The 15,686-nt window shown below is 49.3% G+C and overlaps 7 protein-coding genes across 7 annotated transcripts; 3 read left to right on the forward strand and 4 right to left on the reverse strand.

The window, feature by feature from the left end:
• Positions 1–24: 24 nt before the first annotated feature.
• On the forward strand, positions 25–1,086 carry BO79DRAFT_256400 (uncharacterized protein; the record flags this gene model as incomplete). The annotated part of the gene is made up of 1 exon (XM_025686192.1): positions 25–1,086. A coding segment is annotated over one exon (1,062 nt), but the record flags the coding sequence as incomplete, so codon positions are not given.
• A 510-nt stretch (positions 1,087–1,596) lies between these two features.
• BO79DRAFT_256401 (EthD domain-containing protein) lies at positions 1,597–1,989 on the forward strand (the record flags this gene model as incomplete). Its single annotated transcript, XM_025686193.1, has 1 exon — positions 1,597–1,989. The coding sequence occupies one exon, from the start codon at positions 1,597–1,599 to the stop codon at positions 1,987–1,989; it is 393 nt and encodes a 130-aa protein (XP_025538180.1).
• A 687-nt stretch (positions 1,990–2,676) lies between these two features.
• BO79DRAFT_269143 (kinase-like protein) lies at positions 2,677–4,032 on the forward strand (the record flags this gene model as incomplete). Its single annotated transcript, XM_025687172.1, has 3 exons — positions 2,677–3,202; positions 3,262–3,471; positions 3,509–4,032. The coding sequence occupies 3 exons, from the start codon at positions 2,677–2,679 to the stop codon at positions 4,030–4,032; spliced, it is 1,260 nt and encodes a 419-aa protein (XP_025538181.1).
• Positions 4,002–5,488, reverse strand: BO79DRAFT_209762 (alpha/beta fold hydrolase). Its single transcript, XM_025682663.1, has 4 exons — positions 4,944–5,488; positions 4,769–4,875; positions 4,609–4,709; positions 4,002–4,552 (listed from the first exon to the last, which is right to left on the reverse strand). The coding sequence occupies exons 1-4, from the start codon at positions 5,270–5,272 to the stop codon at positions 4,097–4,099; spliced, it is 993 nt and encodes a 330-aa protein (XP_025538182.1). The 5' UTR covers positions 5,273–5,488; the 3' UTR covers positions 4,002–4,096.
• A 744-nt stretch (positions 5,489–6,232) lies between these two features.
• Positions 6,233–6,880, reverse strand: BO79DRAFT_229708 (YbhB/YbcL family Raf kinase inhibitor-like protein; the record flags this gene model as incomplete). The annotated part of the gene is made up of 2 exons (XM_025684058.1): positions 6,233–6,681; positions 6,736–6,880. The coding sequence occupies 2 exons, from the start codon at positions 6,878–6,880 to the stop codon at positions 6,233–6,235; spliced, it is 594 nt and encodes a 197-aa protein (XP_025538183.1).
• A 439-nt stretch (positions 6,881–7,319) lies between these two features.
• On the reverse strand, positions 7,320–9,522 carry BO79DRAFT_269147 (uncharacterized protein; the record flags this gene model as incomplete). Its single annotated transcript, XM_025687173.1, has 6 exons — positions 7,320–7,631; positions 7,731–8,198; positions 8,251–8,525; positions 8,590–9,236; positions 9,290–9,356; positions 9,452–9,522. The coding sequence occupies 6 exons, from the start codon at positions 9,520–9,522 to the stop codon at positions 7,528–7,530; spliced, it is 1,632 nt and encodes a 543-aa protein (XP_025538184.1). The 3' UTR covers positions 7,320–7,527.
• A 565-nt stretch (positions 9,523–10,087) lies between these two features.
• BO79DRAFT_269165 (WD40 repeat domain-containing protein) lies at positions 10,088–15,192 on the reverse strand. The gene is made up of 4 exons (XM_025687174.1): positions 15,064–15,192; positions 14,575–15,012; positions 13,978–14,470; positions 10,088–13,921 (listed from the first exon to the last, which is right to left on the reverse strand). The coding sequence occupies exons 1-4, from the start codon at positions 15,070–15,072 to the stop codon at positions 10,152–10,154; spliced, it is 4,710 nt and encodes a 1,569-aa protein (XP_025538185.1). The 5' UTR covers positions 15,073–15,192; the 3' UTR covers positions 10,088–10,151.
• Positions 15,193–15,686: the final 494 nt, after the last annotated feature.

Raw genomic sequence — 15,686 nt, forward strand, 5'->3', positions numbered from 1 at the left:
GATGACTCCGGCGATGACACTAGCGATGACACTGGCGATGACACTGGCGATGACACTGGCGATGACACTGGAGATGATACCGGCGATGATACCGGAGACGACTCTGGTGACGAGTCTGGTGATGATACTGGCGATGACACTGGAGACGATACCGGAGATGATACCGGAGATGATTCTGGTGACTCTGATGATGGCTCAGCTACCACTACCTCGCCTGCCACCTCATCCTCCGCTTCCCCAGCTGCCAGCTCAAGCGCAGCTGCCTCGGAGCTGTGCAGCCCGCAATGCACCGAATGTCTGTCAACTGACACGACCGATACCTCAAGCACGTCATTCAGACGGTCCGGTCTATTCAGCAGAGGGTTGACTCAAAGGGCCTCCAGCTTCCTCACCTGGATGTCCACCCAGATGCAGACCGCACAGCCCCTTGCTAAGAGCACTAGCGGCGTAACTACATCCACATCCGTTGTTTTTGGCAGCGGTACAAGCAGCCTTTCCCAGGCCAATGTTCGCGGATGTACTGTTCTCTACGTTGTCTCCAAGTACGCTGTGTACGAGGCGCACCTGTGGGAATCTCCCGGATTTGTGTCGAGCCAGAACGGCACTGTCGCCTTCAACGAGCAGGCATTCCAGACCAACATCATCAGCTACCTGACGAACGACGTGAACCTCAAGCTGCCACAGCTCACCGGCTCCGCCGCGTACCCCGACCCTGGCACTGAGATCTACATTGGCACGCCTGTTGCCGCCAACGGACAAGGCGCAAAGTACGCGTCTCAAATCTCGCGCATCGCATCAACAGTCAACCAAGCTCTTGGGCTGACTTCTGAGCCGGCGGAATACTACTATACGCCCACTGGCACGGATGGTGAAAACAACTGGCTGTTCCAGTACAACGAGAACGCCTGCAACAAGCCTGTGTGGCAAATTTGGTATGGTGGTGTGGCGGATAATGCGCTGTGGTCATCCAGCCAGACATCTAGCTCCTGCGCCTCTAGTGCGGCGACGCCTTCTCGCACACCAGGAGTTCCTGCCTATACCCCGTCCACCATGATGGTCATGCCTAAAGCGACTCCTGCTTATTAGCGGGGCTGCTATTAATTGATCAAACTCGAGCATGAGCTGAGCCTTGCTGCCAATCTTTGACTCGTCGTCCTCCCTTTTCTGTACGATGCCTCCACACACTCTCTTGTTTCTGTACGATGCTTCACACACTCTCTTGCTATTTTACCTTCTTACCTTCATTCACAAATCTTGCTTACGCTTTCTTACACTCACTTGCTTATCTTACTGTCCACCTGTGACCTATACTTTAGAAAAACTTTCTTCATGTGCATTAACTGCAGTACCTTTAGACAGGAAATTTCATACTTGTACATATACTGCTATCTTGCTATGTAGTCAGCGTAAAATGCAACAAACCCGCCAAGCAACAGACTACGTATTGTCCATGCCCCTTACATGGAGAAGGGGAAATCCCCACCCACCGACCCATCAACCCATCAATCCCCCCGTCACCAACCCAGTTCCACACCCCGAACCAAGAATCAGAACCAGATCAAACAAAAAGCCAAGAAACACAAAAAGAGAATCAAAATGCCATTCAAGATCCTCCTCAAGGCAACTCGCCTTCCAGAAACCTCTCCCTCCACATTCAAATCCCGTCTAGAAGCGCACATCGAACTAGTCAAGCGTCTTACGGGTCCTGATTTCCCCCTCTCCCATCGACGAAGCTATATTGATCGTCCTACTACCCCGTCTTCAGAGGGAACATATCCTACCACCGTACTACTCGGACAACAGAGTGATTTCTCATTCGACGTGATAGCGGAATTGACATTCGAGGATGAGGCTGCATTCGAGCGGTTTCAGGCGAAAGTGGGAGAGCCAGATATTGCGAGAGCAATTCATGAGGATGAGAATGGATGGTCGGATCGGGAGAAGTTGGGAATTGTGGTGTTGGGGGAGGTGAGGGAGACGAAGAGGTGATTTCAACGTTGTTTTGTTGGTTGATGTTGATGATGATCCACTCTACAGAGAGAGGATGATGTGGGGTTAGTATTGCGCTTTTGAGCATCGAGGAAGATCAATTGGACGTTATTAGAGTATGTGTGAGACTTGCATATCCTAGTAGAAGATTTATCGCCTATCACATTCATTATTACTTACTGAAAGACCATTCTATGTCCACAGAGTGACAGGTGACACAAGGATCGACGACCCCTTGTAGATCTGCCGCATCACTGTTCCATACATAACAACAACCGACAACCACTTCAACACCACCCTTCACCATCCATCATGACGCGTTATCCAATGCTACGTAACTCTCGAGTATTACCAAATCCCCAACAATGGCCTCTACTACGCCACCAACTCCCCATCCATCGCGTCAAACGCCCTACACCAATTCCCGTCACGCGTCATCACACAGCCTCGTACACAACAAATGCCCCACCCCAATACCAACTCTCCAAATACAGCTTGAACCAGTCAGAACCAGACAAAGATCTCTCCGCAGTGGCCAGCTCAAACTCCCGGCGGATTAAGTCGGTCTGCCTAGCCTTTCTCTCACCATCTAGAGCGCTTCAGCCCCTCACCTCACGGTGTCACCCACTTCTCAATAAATATCCAAGGCATCAATTTAACTCTAATATTCGCACCCGCTACTCAACTATGACAACGCCAGGCAGTAACAACTCAGCAAGCGAGCCATACCCCAAGTACTACAACTGGATTGACGGGGCCGAGTCACTCGAGAAATATAGACCCGGAGGCTACCATCCCAACATGATAGGGGATCTACTCCATGACCGATATCGCATCGTCGACAAGCTCGGATACGGGGGATACTCGACCGTTTGGCTCGCCCGCGACACCCACTTGGAGCGCTACGTCGCTGTCAAAGCGGGCATAGCGGATTCCCTCCCGCATGAAACTAAGATTTTGCGGGCTCTTTCGGCGCCCGCTTCAGTGCCATTGTCTGTTCGCGCGGGCCTCGACTCCATCCCAGTACCGTTAGATGAATTCGAGGTGACTGGTCCCAACGGGACGCATCCATGCTATACGACGACACCCGCACGATGCAACCTCAGAGAAGTCTCTTTCAGTCGTCTGTTCCCCCTTGACGTCGCGCGTGCGTTATCGGGGGGCCTTATGTTAGCTGTTGCATATATGCACTCGCAAGGCTATGTTCATGGAGGTAAGCCCAGAGTCCATCGCTTTGACCCAGTAGTTCAAGTCGATGCTCACAAAAGCAAGATATCCATCTTCGCAACATCTTAGTGAAGCTACCAGCAAGCTTCGACGTTCTTTCTACTGAGGAATTTTACGAACAATATGGGAAGCCTGAGACGGTGTCAATCACACAGCGCAATGGAGGTTCGCTTCCACCCCATGTTCCACCGAAGGCAGTGCTACCTCTTTACCTCGGAAAAAAAGCCGAGGAATTCACATTGCAAGACGCCGCAGGTTCTTTTGAGCGATTTCGGAGAGGCGTTTCCCCCAGTCTCATCCCCTCGCTTTGGAGAGTATTGCCACACCCCTGTGCCTTACTGCCCACCCGAGGCTCTGTTTGAGCGCCAGGCGCCTCTGTCGTACCCTGCGGATGTTTGGAGCTTAGCTACTGCTGTGTGGGAGATTCTGGGCATGAAGGCTATTGTTAGTACCGAGGCGCCAGAGGATGAAGTCACGTCTCAGCAGATTGATGTTCTTGGGCCTATGCCGCAAGCGTGGCATAGTGCATGGGAAGAGCGGAGCTATTTCTTTGACGAAGATGGGCGTCCAGTGGAAGGCCGCGAGGTATGGCCTACTTTGGACCTCGCATTTGAGCAGGGAGTGAGGGAGTATCGACGGCAGGGTGGAGTAGGGGATTTCGGTGATGATGAGACTGCTACTATTTTGCAGCTGATGCGGGGGATGTTGAGATTCAAGCCGGAAGAGAGACTGACGATTGAGGAGGTGCTGCAGTCGGAATGGATATTGAAGTGGGTGATGCCTGATTATGAACATAGTTTGCAAGCATTTACATAATTTATAGATAGATAGATAGATAGATACACCAAACCTACTCCCCCCGATAAGAAGTAAAGTAAAATTACTTCGTAACCTCCTCCGCAAACCCAACCAACAACTCATTCACAACATCCGGCTTCTCCAACTGCACCCAATGACCCGCATCCACCACCTCGATCCTCGAATCCACCACATTCGTAGTCGTCATATGCGACCCCACTTCCATCCGACAAACATAGTCCTGCTTAGCAGCAATATACAGATTCTTCACAGTGCATTTCCCCACTCCACCCTCAATGCCCGCTTCATCTTCGGTATTGATGCCGCGAATCGCAGCCTTATACCACGACAGCGGACCAGCGTATCCACCCTCCGAGAAGACGCGATGATGGATATCGTAGTCTTCCTGGGTGAGCCACGACGGGAGAGGGGTGGTCTTGCCGGACCGGACCCATTCGGCTGCTTTGCCGATGGGAGCGAGATCGGTTTTCCACATCGCAGGGTCTTGCGGGTAGATGAGGTTGAAAGCGGATTGGGGCTGTATACTTGTTAGCATATAGTTCAGAATGAATAGGGGTGAGGGGATGGATGTACATGAGCCGCCATCTCATCAGCCGCTTCATCGGTGTTATGCCACAGCCAGTACCCGAAGACGGGGTATCCAAAGAGGGATTCGGTGTGTTTGAGGAGACCGTCTATCCCTGTCAGCAACTGATTTCTCTAGCTACATATAATTGAATTGATGGAAACATACCAAGATCGAACTTCGGTCCAGGGGCATTATACGCGACCGCAATGCTCACGAACCCATAAAATCGCTGGGGGTAGTAATAAGCCACGCGGGAGGCGAGACCGACGCCCCTTAAGCCCCTGTTAGTATTCATTCATGCAATTGACATACTTATATATTGAAGGACAGATATACTTACCAATCATGCGCAACCAGCACCGCCCGATCGACATTCTCGCGATCCAGAATCTCAATCACATGCTGGCTCATCGCCTTCAAACGATATGCTTTGAGGTCCGTCGGCTTGTCGGTATCGCCATAACCCAACAAATCGGGCGCAATTACACCGTATCCACGCTCCTGCAGGAATGCGATCTGGTGTCGCCAGTCATAACTGGTAGAGGGGTAGCCGTGGAGGAATAGGAAGGTGGGTTTTCCGTCCGTGGCGGGGACGTGGACGTAGCCGTAGGTGGTGCCGTCGGAGAGAGTGGCTTTTTTGGCTAGGTTGGGGTAGACGGTGGATGCCATTTTTGTTTATGGGAGAAGGTGGTGATAGTTGCACTTAAAGGGGGGAGTAGGGTGAGATTGGGGTAAATATATGATGGGTTTGGAGGGGTAGCTTTCAGCCTTGTTGGATATTTGTTGAGTGTCAGCTGTAAGCAGTGGGATTGACGAACTACCCTATCACAGTGGATCTTGGCTTTGTTGGTAGTTACTAAGTGAGATGGGGATACTTGGGGACACCTTATGATCAAAGAAGTAGTAGAGTTTAAACTAAATGAGTATGGGTGGTGGTTCATGGAGGGGCATTTATTTGGCTGCCAAGGCTAGTTAGTTAGTGGCCTCCACTCTGCCGAGGCACAATATTGAGGGTCTGTATTTCCGATTAGTGAACTTGACATAACATTACACTTTGGTGATTTATTTACCTCTTAACTATGAAATATTCGTGGTCCTCCCCGATAGAGAATATAATAGCTTTGGTTTTTCAATTCATAGTATAGCTCCATGTCTGAACGTGATGCAGCTAGTCGTTCAACCCTGTGTTGACACCTGTTGGAACCCGCTTTTTAGTGCGCTTTAGAAGTAAATTCGTCAGTCATGCGTGGGAGCTAACCGCTCGACCAATTGGTAGAAGACAAAGACGTGAGTCTTGGAGCCAAGAATGCGCATCACTCATAAGCTTCACTTGATAGAACCACTACAGGTAGGAATGTGGGACGCCATTCTCACGTCGCCGTTGATCAAGTTTCCAAGCGTGTCGCAAGTACATAAGCATTCCCATTGAGATGTTTAGGACTCATCTAATTTTGTCTCTTCCTTGCTTAGCGGATCAGGTAATGGTTACATTGCACCTACCTTGGTGCCTTTTGGCTGTTACTGAGTCTTATACTCTCCATCATAAAGGTACAATCATGAGAATAAATCCTAGTACACAAAGAGCTGACCGTACAGCATATATATGACCTATCCAGGCTGTGTGACAGTCTAAATCTCATCACTCAAAAAATAATTAGCTGCAACCGGCCCCCCAACCGCCTTCAAGATCGGGTCCAGAGTGAAGTTGAACCGCGCAAAAGCAGTCTGCGAGTAATAAGTCCCGTTCGCAGCCTCCTCAAAGGGCACATATCCCTCGGGCTGATTGAATAGATACAGCGTGTAGGTGTGGTTGGTGCTGTCGCGGGGACGAGGAGCCGTATACTCGGAGATAGCATCACTGGAGTTAACGAAGCGTCCGTTCTGGATAGTGTAGTTGCCACCCCACCAGTGCAGACGAGTGGTGGTGTTGACAGCCAAACCGGGGACGAGAGTGTCGTAGGAGGCGGCGGTGGTGGTGACGTCCGAATCAGGGATGTTGAGGTCGAGCATCACGACCATGTAGGTGGCATCCTTGTTCAGGTTCTCGGTGACATAGATAGCTGGCTGGCTGGTGAGGTCTTCGCTTGGAGTTAGTTTGGATTTTACACTGTATAAGGGGCGCGAGTATGAACCATCCGGGGTCACCCAGGTCCCAGGGGTCACGGTGGCATTGGGAAAGGCGACACCAAAGTTCTTGTTGGTGGATGGGGAGCTGCCCGGGGGCGTCTGGGCCAGCGCGGTGGCGGCGAGGGCGGATAGAAGGGAGAGATAACGCATGGTGGATGGTTGAAGCGCAAGAGGTCTGGCTAGGAACACGGTTCCGACGGCTCGTTTATGTCTATATAACGTTCAGGAACGGTGGTTAAGATCAGCTCCGTCCGCCGAAGGCTTCGTCATACATCGGCGGATGATGCTGGATCGGGTTGGCGAGTGGATCGGCAGCGGCCCCGGTTTGTGCAGAATCCCCGTCGTCCCGCTGCCATTCCAGGGTTAAATCCGTGAAACGTCGGATGTCATGTAGCCGTTACGGAAATCATCTCCTTTAAGTGCTTCGTGTGAAATTATTGTTCAACATCTGGTTGTGGAAGAAGGGAATAAATAGTGTGGAACAGTCAGTATGCACCTAGGTACAGACTTTGGATCATCCACCGAATCGCTCTGTTCATCATATACATGAAATACTGAATATTCATCATATACTAGTATTGGAATCGGATCATCTTCAAAGAGCTGGTTTGGCTCGAGCAGTGGCGACATGTCCCACTGCCGCCGTGTGCAGGGGGACTCTGCCGATCGGTGCCGTCACTGAACCGATGATGAGCTGTGGAGCTCTTGACTCGTATCTAATCAATCGAAGATCGTGTCAACCTATGGATAGTTTCTCTACTTATACTTAAATCAATCCCTAACCGGCCACCATGTTGTCATTCACGAACGAAGTCGGAAGGGTCCTCGTGCCAGTCAAACTCATCCAACATATTCTCCCACAAAGTCGTCCCTCGATCTTCTCTTTCACCTCCTGGATACACTGCAGGTGATTCATGCGTGGCGATCGGAGAACGACATCCACACATACCAGTTCGGCTACTTGTCACTTCTTTTGCGAGCCCCCGCAAAGCATTGGGACCGAGATGATGCAACCGCGTACTTTCGTGCTCATATCCCGATCCCTGTGTTGAGAAATCAACCTGCTCTTGCTGCCGCTCACACGTGGTATTCTCCAGCCAAACCAACATACTTGTCAACACCATTTTGCATTTCATTAAAGCGTCATATTCTCGCAAACTGCCTTCCATTTTCTTCATCAGGGCAAGTCCGAGGGTGTGTATGTCATGTCTTTGGGTTCCAGGGATGTCAAACTGCGCATGGAACAGCAGGTGAAGCTTGGAGAGAAGCAGAAGGCTGTACCAAAGTATATTGTATGATGAAGCAGGCAGGTGAACGAGCGCTGGTAATGGTATTGCAAGAAACATGTTGATAGTATTGTATGCTGACGAGGATAATGCTTGAAGCTGCTGTAGATCACAGTAGGGAGTGCAGTGGTGCCGTCCAAGAACTAGTATTGATGTTGCACTAAGCTCTAGGCGCACAGCCCCTGGTAGATGTTAGTGCCTGACACAGCAGTATATTTTTAGGGGATGACTCACAGTTGTCCCAGAGATTTTGGTTACGGAGAAGTTCCTCTGTATGCTTTTGTTGCAGTGCGAGGGAGTCAGATAGCTTCCGCCAGGCCATGCTCTCATCTGCTCCCAAGAAATGCTTCCCAACAGGCGACCAATCAGTCCTGAAGCGTGTATACTCCTTTGTATATACCCCGAGCACTACATCGGTAGGGTATTCTGCCTTTAGTGCAAGCATCTCAGCGCACCGTTTGATCCGTTCAGTATACTTCATGGCTAGCTGTCCTCGGAAGAACAGTGATCTGTTATGGATATCATGAACGTAAGCTTCTAATTCCCGGAAAAAGGGGAGTCTTATTAACTCACCTTGAACAGAGATAATAACATCCGAGAAGAGCCCGCTGTGCCGCCAAGATCCAGTAATCGCTATTTATCTCTATCTCGTTAGCAAGCTGGCTTTTGACCGGAGAGACCTGCATCTTAAAGTCTCCTTTGTCCAGGACTAGATCCCCAACAATCATGACCGCCATTTGCAGAAACATAGAACACTGGGAATCATAGATAGGCCAGTGATAATAACTCCAGGCAACGTGGACCAAAAGTCCTAAGAGCAGATCCAAGCTCCTCTCCAAGTTGGCTACCAAGCGAGTGGCGATGGACCTCCTGACTTCTTGTTCCATCTTATGTTGTAACGACGGTTTGTGCTCCAGGCAGGCGGTCACGATGCACAGCAGGAGAAAGGGAAATTGCTGCCGAAGTGTCGGAACACCCAGCTGAGTGGGAATCATGACGAAGGGAAACAAGGGCATCTTATGCAAGCGAAACTTTGCCAAAAGCTCTTCACATTCTAGGAGAGTGAAAGCCCCACGAGAGATAAAGTCGATTTCTGCAACCATCCTTGATTGTGTGTTTCCAGCATGTAACCCATGATGATTGTTATAGCGTGAATCGTCTTCGCTGAGGTGAACTTGATGTTTTGGTGTTCGAAAAGGTAGGTTGTCATCACTACTTCTCTGGTAAGGACGGTTCAATAGGTTGGTCCATTACAGAGGATTGGAGCAAGTACCTTCATTAATGCCACCTGAGTGACTAAACTGTCTACTTGCTCCTGCAGGGTGTCAATGCGACTTTTCCTACTTTTCAACAAGAAGTCAGCCTCAAATATTGTCCTGAAAATGTGATGAGACTGACCTGCAATTGCCAAGCTCGTGAGTTTCTGGGGCAATACACGGCTGGGAGAGCCGCATACAACGTTCGCAATTCGGTGTACCTCGGACCGAATCTCGGGTCGGAACACATTTAACCTTGAGTTGAATGCACCTGGCGCAAGCATGTCGCCTCCGACGTTGTCGGTGCATCTCACTTCAGTAAGAGACTAAGGAATACCGCGTCAGACTACTATGGAAGGAAGTGACAAAAATTTTGAGTTGATCCATCTGTAAAGAAATCAGACGGATTATAAAACTGTCTGCGCTTGGTCCTTCAAGAGTAGCAGGACAAAAGGATCCAGAGAAAGTAACAACAACAGATGGCAACAAAGATAGAACCGACCTCGACCGGGCCAATCAGCATTGCTGTCGGAGGAACCGGGTCGGACTCATCGCCGGAAACGGAAACGGGATCGGAGCCGGCATATCAGCCCTGTGCCCTGACAGGGAGGTATGGCCAATAATCATCCGGAAATCTATGTCTGCCTTATTTTTGCTATCTCTAGACTAGAAGCGAAGGCATGCAGGCAAATGAGCCAAGAAATGCGTTCTTCCTTCCAGACCTATGGTGTGTGAAGGACGGATGACTAGCCGACAGCTGGAAAACAGATAAAAGCCACGTATTCTCACAGTGTTCGTGGACATAATTCCGTATCGTCAATTGCAGGGTAGCAGGATACTGCATTACAAGCTTTTATTTCGCGTTCTGGCTTGTCTATTTTATTCCGAGGTAACGCTACCAAGTGCTGCAGGCCATTCCAACGGCACCGCAACATTGAGCCCGCGCTTGATAACAAGCACGTTATGCCTCTGTACGACCATAAAGTCGCGGGTGGCGGGTAGATACTCAATAAGAAAGTTTGCGTTGCTTCCTCTCCACTCTGATAAAAGTAAGAAATGCCGCCATGCGCCCTGCCTGTTGGTATTCCATTGAGCCAGATCAACAGTACAAACCCAGAAGTCGCTATCCACAAACAGAATTAAGCCCCCATAGACGCCGATAATCTGATGTATTCTGCTGGATATATTCTGGAAGTCTGGAAGAGGATATTCATTGGGCCATTCGTTGTCCGGGTGGAGTTCAGTTGCTTCCCAAACTCTCAACTTGGACTGTGGAGCCTTCTTATGTGCATGTTTTTCGCCGATCGTAGCAACGAATTTCCCAGCACTCATTGGTCTTCCAGTTTTATTCAAGGTGTCAAGCCGTGAAGCTATTCCATCGTTTTTATCATCATTAAGTGGCTTTTCCTTCAGACACTTTTCACCCGTCGGGTCTTCAGGACGGTCCCACATGTATACATAGGCTTGACCGGCACCTATAACCAAGAAAGAGTCTGGACGCTGAGGGTGCTGAAGAATTTCGTGGTCATGGCTAAAGTCATCTAGACGGAGATGAAAGTCAACCTGGTCTCCAGACAACGTCCACACCTTGACCCAGTGTCTGCCCTCAATCAGGACCTTTGTTCCGCTCGTGTTGAACAGCAGATCCAATACAGGCTCACCGGATCGTATTTCGTTCACAGCAGTAATCAGCTCATCTCCATCCGCTTTGGGCTCTATTCTGGACACAAGGATGCGACTGGACTCGTCTGCTGTGACAAGGAGCCCGCCTCTTCTGCAGTATCCCACGCAGGTTATCATAGTACCCAGAGCGTGCCGACACACTTCTTTCTGTCGCATGGTTTGTCCGTCGAAGCACATGACGGATCCATCTTCCTTGCCACAGAAGAGGTACCTTCCATCTGGGTGCGGGCAGATAGCTGTTATTTGAACGTCCGCGGCTCGTTCCATATGATTTAAAGTAGTCTCAAGGGTCCTTGCTTGACTGAAGTCGCTTTCACTATCATCTTCGTACTCTACCCCAATCAGAATTTCCGGTCCCCATACTCGGCACTGAGCACCACGGATATCAGCGAACCGCAGGCTGTCGGCACTGAATGAAATCCCGCGGATATCATCTTCAGACGAATTGATTCGATGTATGAGTGCTAGGTTTGTCCCTTGGGCCCCGGTAAATTCAAAGATACTCAAAGTGCCACGAGAGCTGCCAGTGACAATTTTGCGACCGTCTGGGGAACAGGCGAGAGTATGAGCATAGACATTCTGTCTGCGGTAGCATAACTCAGCAGTATACAGGTCATAGACCACAAGCTCTCCATCGCCATACGAGACCACCAGGACATTGCGATTTCGGTTGAATACCATGCCATCGACAGTGTATTCGATGGCCATATTACTGTTTCTGTAACAGGCTCGAACCAGAGACGATGTCGTCATCTCAAACACATATACCGGCCGGCCTTTGTAGCTGACTGCAAGATAAGAGCCATCATCGGACAAGAGAGCCATTGCTGGAGGCTGAGTTGGTTTGGTCTGTCCTGCTACTTCTTGGAAACGCCGGGTCCATGGAAGAGTGTCTCCCAAGCTTTCTTCGTCTTCAAGAATCCAAGTAGTTGTGTAATTTCCTCGAGTAGCGGCCACTAAAGCACTGCTGTTTTCATGAAATGTGACGGTTAGAGGTTGGTGCGGAATATCATAAGTTCGCACTTGTCTTAATGCCTGCAAATCCCAGACTTTGATTTTGCGCCGGCCACTGGAGGCCAAGTACTGGTCATCATCACTAAATTTGAGTAATGTGACTCGCTCTTCGTGGGTGAAAATGGCCTTCTTTTCCAGTGAGTCCCAAAGATAAAGAGTGATACTTCCATCGGACAAGGAAACAGCAAAGTAAAAATTCCCATGGGCGATTGCAGTTGCCCGTGAGGTACCAAAATCAATTCGAGACATGCATTCACTCCAGCCATCATCTTCAAGGCCTTTGAGGATGATGCCACGAGGACGCGAGGTGTATTGTCTCCATATCATTGACTCCGAAGGGCAGAGTGATGGGATGACTGTATGGATTGCTGAAGGGCAAGTGTCCAAGGCTACCCGAAATCTGGCATTCACTCTTAGCAAGTCGTGTGTCCACTTCCGTAGCTGCTTCTTTTTCTCGTTTGGTATAGGCGTCTTTTCACTGTTGCATGCCAAATATGAGGCCATGTTCCTTGCGGTGTGCGTGACATACTGTAGTCTCCTTGTCTCAGCGAGGTACTGAATCCAGGGTAATGCAGTACACTCCATAAACTTCAGGAGTAAATCCCATATGCTGGGGTCTCCTATAGCGCAATCATTCAAATGGTCAGAAAAATAAATTGCGGCATAGTCAGCAATGTTGCTCTCTGCAGTGACTGGCAGAGAACGTGCGTCTGATCCTCGTCTGCCGGGCGCATTATCGATGAAGTTGCTTAATGCCTTTAGGCAGAGCTCTGCGATCCGCAATTGGCTTGTAGGCCTGTGTATGACAAAGGGCGAAATTTCTTCCTGCTCCAACAAGAATGCTCGAGCAGTTTGGTGAACACATTGAACTTCATTTCCTCGGCCAACTTTAATGAGTTGTCCACAATTGGTGTTGATAGCATCTTCCAATCTGTGAACTGTTTCACCGGTGTCGATCTTAATGGCATGCTTCAACTCTTCTACGGAAAGCGGCCTCATCGCTAGCGACGTCCAGGTAAAGATGGACCGAACCAAATAATGGCTCTGGGCAGGTATGTTTTGTAATATTCGCGTGTAGACATTGTGCATCTCTATAGGCGTTTCACTGATAACCTTTTCTGCGCTTTCTTCGGAGAATGTGGTCTCGAGCTCCCGAATTACGAGGGATAACCATAGAAAGGACCCATTAGCCATATCCAGGATTTTTGCTTGGAATCTTCCCTGATCGTCATCAGCTGCCATGGGTAGGTACTGAAACCTCGAATTGACAAATATTCTCAAATCATTTATCGTATCCTGGGGCTGTAAAGGGTATTCCCCAATGGCGTGATAATGAGATGGATGGCATCGAGACATTTTCAGCCCGTTGCGACTCGTAACAAATATTCGCAACCACGGAGGACATTCTGTAAGTAAAGAAACAAGGAGACAGGGTTTGAGACACTCGTCGAGAGCATCAATGACCCAGTAGCATGAAGTAGGCTTCACCTCTTTGAAGATAAACTCTAGGAATATCTCACGCCACAATGTTCGCTCGTCCAATTGCTCCCACGTGCTAGAATTGGGTGAGACCTTGGTAAGTTGTCCAAGGATCTTCTTATCCATTCGACACATTTGAAAGGCAAGTGATAAGAGACACTTGGTGATTGTAGACTTATCTCGATCGCCATGCTTGAAGAAGAAATAACTGCATCGAAAATTGCTTTTCACGCAGTCATCGATTATAGAGCTCGAAATGACTGATTTCCCTGTGCCAGCATTACCCGTGAGCCAGAAGATGGCCCGATCGGAGTCTCCCAATTTCCACGAAGCATATTGCTTCCTCATTGTCAGCCATTTACAGGTTCCGGTAGCCCGCAGCTCGTCCAGCGCCAAACGGTCATTATTTGGAGCATCACTGATGCCAGTCAGTTTGGACAGCTTCTCCAAGGCCGCCTTCGCATTCTCGGAATCTATGATAGTAATGGTAAGAATAACCTCGGCATGTATGACGGCGGAAGCCACTGACCCTGAGAAACAATGAAATCAATGGTAGTGACAAAAGCATTCCGTACTGTCTTATAATTTGGGTCTGCAGGACTGTCAAATTTGCACACGCCCCTATGGTCCGCGTTCAGAAGTGAGCACCGCTCCTTTGAGTAGCCTAGAGTGGCTGAGGTTTTGTCAACAATAATAGCGCTTGTCAATTTGAAACTGCACGGAAGAGTCTCGTAGAAGGACCATATGTGCAAGTAATCCGCAACATGTCGAAAACTGTCATTTATAGACTGGATTGAGTCGGAATTTCGTTCTAGCTCTAGGACAAACGGCTTGGGCCCAAAGGACACCCTGAGAACATTTGCGAGAGTCGTTGCAAGGTCGGAGCCCCGGTGAGGTGTGGCGAGAAAGTATAATGTATGCATTCGCGCTGCAATCTCCTTCAGAGTAGGGTCCTCTCGAGCGAGAATATATGCATGCGGGATGGTGAGCCCAGAAGCGGACGGAACTAGACATGGAACGGTCTACCTTTTTCGCAACCAGCCCGCCCATACTATGTGCAACAAGTACCAGTTTTGTCTGTAATTCGTCAGTTGGAAGTAAGTATAGAGATAAGAGACTGTCTCACATTACTTCGACGAATGTCTGGGTTGCATCTAATTTCTCCTAACAAGGACAGCGCAAAGTCATGGATGTTCAGAATACTGGCCGTTTTTTCGGCCCAATCAGCTTTATACCCAAAGCTGTATATACGCACTTTGTCAAATTCGGGGTCTTGAGATAACCATTCTTTGGGCCAATAATGGTAGGGGTCTGGTGATTTGGACCATGTTTTTCTAGACCCTCCTCCGAGGCCGTGGATAAAGATAAAGTCGATGAGCGGTTCTGAAACGGTGCGAAGCAGTTGAAGACCTAGAGGTCCTTTGAAGACTTCACTCTCAGGTAAGGGCTTGTCATTAAGAGCAGTATGCCTTTGAGCAACGTTGGATCTTCGATCGATACGGAGCCTGCCGAACGACCTCCTGAACCAGCCATAACTCTCCGCCGTAGTGTCATTCCCTCCGGACTGTTTCGTTTCAGCGTCTGCTTTTTGGATTTTCAAAGTTGCAAGGCCAACCTTATCCATTACAAAAGCATGTCAATATCGTCGGACTTCAGTCTCGACGTCTAAATAATTAAACAACAGGGGTGCCAGGTGCTGGTAGGTGATAAAAACTTCAAACATTCCATCACCAGTGCCCCTCACTGGGAGCTGCTCGCTTACGACTCCCTGCATTGGGCTATTTTGAGATTCTGCGCGCAGCGAATGGATACTCGTTGCGCGAGCCAGTCGAATGTCTCGGTTAAGCGCTGCCCGCCGTGCTATCGCACTCATGCAGGCTGAGCGGCTATAGGATGCAGCGCGACACACTGCGCAGTGTATGATTCGTAGATCGACTCTTTGCCAGCCTCAAGTGTTATTGATTTCTGTCAAGCCAGTCTGAATGATTGATGTCAACCGAGTAGTAAGGAAGGAGGCCGTGGGAAAGCATTCCGCAGACATTTTGTGTACTGTTGACATAACCAGCTGTCATTATGTTGCTTTGCAGATATCCATACTTTCTTCTCCCTGACGGGGGCGATCCAACGTTATGGTATTGCAATGATGTCAGTGTGGTTCTTTAATAGGTAATTCTATGTCACCACGTTATCTTTTCGATCCCAGTCATGGGTGTATTGAAATCAAATCCTTTGGGAGAG

Source organism: Aspergillus costaricaensis, assembly GCF_003184835.1.
Source record: "Aspergillus costaricaensis CBS 115574 unplaced genomic scaffold BO79scaffold_21, whole genome shotgun sequence".
Lineage (NCBI taxonomy): Eukaryota > Fungi > Ascomycota > Eurotiomycetes > Eurotiales > Aspergillaceae > Aspergillus > Aspergillus costaricensis.